The sequence below is a fragment of the Hyaena hyaena genome, unplaced genomic scaffold (assembly GCF_003009895.1).
Source record: "Hyaena hyaena isolate Hyena2069 unplaced genomic scaffold, ASM300989v1 scaffold_830, whole genome shotgun sequence".
NCBI classification, from domain to species: Eukaryota; Metazoa; Chordata; class Mammalia; order Carnivora; family Hyaenidae; genus Hyaena; species Hyaena hyaena.
The window spans coordinates 691,565-697,596 of NW_024081455.1; the positions used below are offsets into that span (position 1 = coordinate 691,565).

At 51.8% G+C, this 6,032-nt stretch overlaps 1 protein-coding gene across 2 annotated transcripts; it reads left to right on the forward strand.

The window, feature by feature from the left end:
- Window positions 1-2,114: 2,114 nt before the first annotated feature.
- On the forward strand, window positions 2,115-5,470 carry LOC120221918 (BOLA class I histocompatibility antigen, alpha chain BL3-7-like). Of its 2 annotated transcripts, XM_039219587.1 has the most exons (7): window positions 2,132-2,213; window positions 2,484-2,753; window positions 2,975-3,250; window positions 3,859-4,134; window positions 4,244-4,357; window positions 4,790-4,822; window positions 5,162-5,470. In XM_039219587.1, the coding sequence occupies exons 1-5, from the start codon at window positions 2,141-2,143 to the stop codon at window positions 4,348-4,350; spliced, it is 1,002 nt and encodes a 333-aa protein (XP_039075518.1). In that variant the 5' UTR covers window positions 2,132-2,140; the 3' UTR covers window positions 4,351-4,357; window positions 4,790-4,822; window positions 5,162-5,470. The 2 variants fall into 2 exon arrangements, with proteins under 2 accessions (XP_039075517.1, XP_039075518.1); XM_039219586.1 differs by lacking the exon at window positions 3,859-4,134 and having other exon boundaries at window positions 2,115-2,213; window positions 5,162-5,456.
- The last annotated feature ends 562 nt before the right edge of the window (window positions 5,471-6,032 follow it).

Here is a 6,032-nt window from a genome sequence, read left to right on the forward strand (position 1 = left end):
GTACAGGAGGTTCATATTTCTTTTTCTTATCCTTGTCATCCTTCTTGCCACCTCCAGAGCCATGACCACCACTCTGACTTACACCTGTGTTGCTTGGGCTGCTTGAACTGCCTCTATTAGAAGTGCCCACTGTACTTAATTCTATGGAATTTTATTATATATGTAGGTTTGTTTATCTATAACCACAGTCAAGATATATTTCAAAGATTTTCTCTTTTTCTAATAATTTTATAATTTTACATGTTATATATAAGTTCTACTATATGTTTTTTTAAAATATTTTTTAAAAATTTATTTCTGAGAGAGAGAGAGAGAGAGAGCATGAGCAGGGGAGGGTCAGAGAGAGAGGGAGACACAGAATCCGAAACAGGCTCCAGGCTCTGAGCTGTCAGCACAGAGCCCAATGAGGGGCTTGAACCCATGAACCATGAGATGGTGACCCGACCTGAAGTTGGACGCTCAACCAACTGAGCCACCCAGTTTTATAACGTGAGAGATTTACATTTGAGTTTTTGTTTGCTTATGTGTTTTTGTCTACAGCTGTCCAATTGCTGAAGCATCATTTATTGAAAAGACCATCCTTTTGCATTGAATTGCTTTTGTGCCTTTGTCAAAAGTCAGCTGAGCATATTTGTGTGTGTTGGGGGTGCTATTCCTGATCTTTATGTCTGTTTATGTGCCAATTGATTAAAATCTGTCTTAATTACTGCAGCTATATCATCAGATTTAACTTCAAATAGAGGGACTTTTCTCATTTTATTCTTCTTTCTCAAGAGTGTGTTAGCTATTTTAGGTACTATGCCTTTCTGTATAAATTTTAGAATAAGCTGGTCTAACCTTCCTGGGGCAAAAATCGCATTAAACCTATAGATCAATTTGGCAGTAATTGATCTCTACTAAGTCGACTCTTCTAATACATGAACATATTATGTCTCTATTTAATTTGATTTCTTTTAACTAGCATTTTGTGATTTTCAGCATTCAGATCCTTTTTGTGTTTTGTTAAGTGTATACACAGTATTTCATTTTCTTTATGATAACTATAAGTAATATTGTGTTTTTAATTTGGTTTCCATATAACCTGTATTACTGTATAAAAACATCCTTTTACTTTCAACGTACCTGTGTCATTAAATGTTAACTGAATTTCTTCTCACTTTAACCACACACACACACACACACACACACACACACACAAGCTGGGAGACACAGATACACTGAGAAAATACAACTTAGGAGCTTTGTGCGTCTTGATTACAATGCTGTTTAGATATTTCTGTTGGAAGGGGCAAAATCACATTATAGATTAGATTCCTGGGGCACCTGGGTGGCTCACTCAGTTAGTGTCGGATTCTTGGTTTTAACTCAGGTTATGATCTCACAGTTTGTGGGTTTGAGCCCTGAATCGGGCTCTCCCTTGGCAGCACAGAGCCTGCTTGGGGGGGATTCTCTCTTTCACCCTCCTCCGTCTTGCCCCTCCCCTGCTCTCTCACTCTTTTTCTCAAAATAAATGAACACTAAAAAAAGAAAAGAAAAACTGATCTCCATGAGAATCTTTCGCTGGGGCTTTCAATCACAACTTCATGTGTAAAGAGAAAATCCATGTCCCTCCACTTCCATTCCCAGGGCAAGCTCACTCTCTGACATCCAGTTTCTTTCGGGGCGAGTTTTCTTCTAGGAGTCGGGAGTAGAGGTAAGGAGTAAGGAGCTCAGCTCAAGTCGAGGGATTTCAGAAGGGAAAGGGACAAAACGGGACCGGTCCCAGCTTGGTGTCTTTCCCAGGTTTCCTCAGAAAGACCCTGGGGCCAGGCCTCAGGGAGACAGACAAAGGGCACTCTGTGTAGGTGAGAGGAACCGGGGCAAAGTCGCGGGTCTCGGGAAAGGACTGTCTTTGAAAGTCCCAGGCGTGAGATGGGTGTAAGGGCGGGGAAGCCCAGTCAGTCCCTTACTCCGCGCGCACTGCGCTTCTCCCTCTTCCAACCTGCCAAGCCCTCTTGCCTCAAGACGCGGCTAATGACGCGGCCCCAGTTCGTACTCCCATTGCTAGTCCGGTTTCTAGAGAAGCCAATCAGCGTCACCGCGGTCACTGGCCTGTCCTGGCCACCGACCTGCTAGGACTTATATTCTCTAGACCCCGAGGATGCGGGTCCTCAGGCCCAGAACCCTCCTCCTGCTCCTGTCGGGGGCCCTGGCCGTGACCCAGACCTGCGCGGGTGAGTGGGGTGTCGGGAGGAAAGGGCATCTACGGGACAGGAGCGCGGGGACCATTCGGCGGGGACGCGGGACCCGGGAGAAGGCGCCTGTCCGCCGCCCCCGGGCCAGAACCCTACCCGCCCTGGCCTGTCCTCCCCTTCCCTCCCCGACTCCGCCCTCCTCTCCCCCACTCGGGTCCCCTCCCCTGCCCTCCTGGCCGCCTCCACCTGGGACCCGGGCCCCGCGCCGGGAGGAGGGTCGGGCGGGGTCTCACCCCTCCGCGCCCGCAGGCTCCCACTCCCTGAGGTATTTGGGCACCGCGGTGTCCCGGCCCGGCCGCGGGGAACCCCGGTACTTGGAAGTCGGCTACGTGGACGACACGCAGTTCGTGCGGTTTGACAGCGACGCCCCGAGTCCGAGGACGGAGCCGCGCGTGCAGTGGTTGAAGCGGGAGGGACCGGAGTATTGGGAGCAGGAGACGCGGGGCGCCAAGGACACCGCACAGGCTTTCCGAGTGGGCCTGAACACGTTGCGCGGCTACTACAACCAGAGCGAGGCCGGTGAGCGACGCGGGCCCGGGTCCAGGTCACGACTCCCATCCCCGGGGTTGCCCGAGTCTTTGGGTCCTAACACTCCCCGGAGGCTGCTGGACCCGCCCGTCTCGGGACCCGGGAAAAGCGCGCGGGCACTTTTACTCGCCAGTTTTGGCTGTAAGCCCTGGGGTTCGGGGGCGGGGCGGGGCGGGGCTCCGGGGCGGAGCTGATCGCGTGGGCGGGGCCAGGATCTCACACCATCCAGTGGCTGTCTGCCTGCGAAGTGGGGCCCGATTGGCGCCTCCTCCGAGGATACTGGCAGTTCGCCTACGACGGCGCGGACTACATCGCCCTGAACGAGGACCTGCGCTCCTGGACCGCGGCGGACACGGCGGCGCAGATCACCCGCCGCAAGTGGGAAGAGGCCGGGGCAGCGGAGCACCAGAGGAACGACCTGCAGGTCACGTGCGTCGAGTGGCTCCGGAAGTACCTGGAGAAGGGGAACAAGACGCTGCTGCGCACAGGTACCAGGGGCCGTGCGGCTTCCCACGATTTCCCCTCCAGCTGAGGTGTCCTAAGAGGATAGGAAGAAATGGGATCCACAGCAGGATATGGCCCTCCCCTGGGTCCGGAGACTGACTGCCTGGGTTTTCAGATCCGGTCCCAGAGAGTGGCCCAAAGGGCCTGTCTTTCTCCTAGGGACAGTTAAAGGATACAGTCTCTCCAGGGATGGAGGAGGACACCATTTCTGAAATAATTCATCAGCCTTTCACTTTGGCTCACATGGCTTTGGGAACATTGGGGGATTTTCTTAGGCTTTGTTCTCTGCCCCACACCCCATGTGTCTGGCGTCTGACTTCACCTATTCTGAGTCATTTAGCCTCCAGCCAGGTCTGGACCAGAAATCCCTTTCTTTTCTGTTCTCAGAAACCTGCCTTCTACACTGGGCTGTCTCACCCTAATTCTAGAATTTACAAACAAGAAGAGATTATGTGTCTAGGCTAGTGTCTGGGTTTTTGCTCCTTTCCCCCATTCCAGCTGTCTTGTCCATTCTCAAAATGGCCACATGAGACTTGCCTCAGTGGCCCGAGACAGTTGTAAAATTCCTGAATTTTCTGACCCTTCTCTTCAGACCCCCCGAAGACACACATCACCCACTACCCCACTTCTAAGCATGACATCACCCTGAAGTGCTGGGCCCTGGGTTTCTATCCTGCGGGGATCATCCTGACCTGGCAGCGTGATGGGGAGGACCTGACTCAGGACATGGAGTTTGTAGAGACCAGGCCTTCTGGGGAAGGGACCTTCCAGAAGTGGGCATCTGTGGTGGTGCCTTTGGGAGAGGAGCAGAGATACACGTGCCTCGTGCAGCACGAGGGGCTGCCCAAACCCCTCATGCTGAAATGGGGTAAGGACGGGGTGAGGAGACCTGGGTATGGAGCCAAACGTGGAGAAATTCAGCAGCGTTGAGGCTGAGACCTCGGAGTCAAGACTCTCACTTTATCCTCTCTTCCCAGAGTCCCCTCCTCAGCGCAGCATTCCCATGGTGGGCATTGTTGCTGGGCTGGTTTCCTTTGTGGTCACTGGTGCTGTGGTGGTTGGAGCTGTCATATGGAGGAAGTAGAGCCCAGGTAAGGAAGGAGAGTGCTCTGAGTTTTCTTGTCTTTCTGTAGTGTTTCAAGTCCAGGTAGAAGTCGTCCTGCCTTATTTGTGGGAAGTGCCGTCCACACACATGTGCTTGTCCACTGTGCAGCTCGTTGCTACATTCACTCTGGAGTACAGCTATGTGAGAGTGAAGGGCAAACTTATCACCTTGATGAATGTGGTGATAGAATCTGATTCCCAGCAGTCCCAGATCAGAGAACAAAGTCCTTGGTGAGGACAGACTCCAGGAGACTTGTTGGTCTAGCCCTGACATCTCTTTTCTTCATGTCCCCCTGATCCTGCCATAGGTCTGTAGTTACAGTTCTGGAAACTTCCCTATGGTCCAGGCTATCAGTTTCACCTAGGATCTGGGGCTCTGCCTCCTCCGTGGCATCTCATGTGATATTTTCTTTCCATAGGTGGAAGAAGAAGGAGTTATGCTCAGTCTGCATGTAAGTATGGAGGGGGTGATCCCTGAGACCCTGGGATGGTGTAAACAGGACTCCATGGGGAGCTCACTCACCCCATAGCTACTCCTTTAGTCTCATCTCCTGGGGGTCTCTGACAAGTTCTGTTTGTTTTAACCCAAGTAGTAACAGGGCCCAGGGCTCTCTCCACTGCTAAAAGTGAGACCCTGGAGAGCCTGAAGTGGGGAGGGGAGAGGGGAAAGGGGCTGAGTTTGGGTAATGGGGATTCTTTGAGTAGGATATCTTGAGCATGTGGTGGGCTATTGAGAACATCAGCACTTACATGACTGACCTGACTTTGTTCACGATTATTTTCTTCCACAGTGTGAGCCAGCTGCCTCGGGGGACTGAGTGATGCAAGATTTGTTCACTTTCCCACTTTGTGAACAATGCCCCTGATTTCTCTTTTTGCAAAGGGCATCTGCATGTGTCCTTGTTCCAAATAACATAAAGTAAGGAGGTGGGGAGACTACCGCCCCCCCGACCCCATCCCACAGTGACCTCGGTTCTCTTTCCTCATCTGCTTTTATGATCCAGCAGAGGGAGAGTGGGCCTCTCCATCCCTGTCTTTCCTTTATGTTTCACTGAGTCACAACTTCTTGCACATAGGACTCTGCATGTGAATTTGTTTTTCCAGTTCTTGTCATGAGGAGTTGATCGATTAAAGGAGAAGATTTCTAAAGTTTGAGAGAGGAAATAAATGGAAGCCCTGAGAACCTCCCAGAATCTGCCAGTTTGGTGTGCTGAGTCTGCTCTGGGTGAGGACAGGAGAAAGCTGTGAGAAGCCTCATGGCCACTTAGTGCAGCAAGGGTGTGACATGGTCTCTCCTCAGCTGGGGAATCTCTCTGCTCTTTTGTCTTTGTCCCTTCAGTAGAACCTGCTCTTCCAGGACCTGTGATCACCCAGGGTATCACCTGGGTATCTGGATATCACCCACACCTTGTCCTGCCTCCAGGACTGTGGCAACAAGACGTTAGTGGCAGGGTCTGCTGAGGCTCAGGCGCAGTCGGGCCCTCAGCCCCGTCTTTAGGTGTTTATTTGTTGTTTCTTTGTTTCTGTCTGTGTCAGCAGGAGGAGGTGTTTGGCCTGTCGACGACGTCTGCACAAGGCCCTGGGTGGCCCTGGGCACAGGAATCTGGAGTATCAAGAGGTTATTTTCGGTCTCATTCAGGTCTTGCCCTCCTTCTCGGGCTT

Coding starts and splice junctions, on each gene's coding strand:
- LOC120221918 (XM_039219587.1), top strand. CDS start 2,141: ATGCGGGTCCTCAGGCCCAGAACCCTCCTCCTGCTCCTGTCGGGGGCC. Junction 2,214..2,483: donor CGTGACCCAGACCTGCGCGG/GTGAGTGGGGTG, acceptor CCGCGCCCGCAG/GCTCCCACTCCCTGAGGTAT. Junction 3,251..3,858: donor CAAGACGCTGCTGCGCACAG/GTACCAGGGGCC, acceptor CCTTCTCTTCAG/ACCCCCCGAAGACACACATC.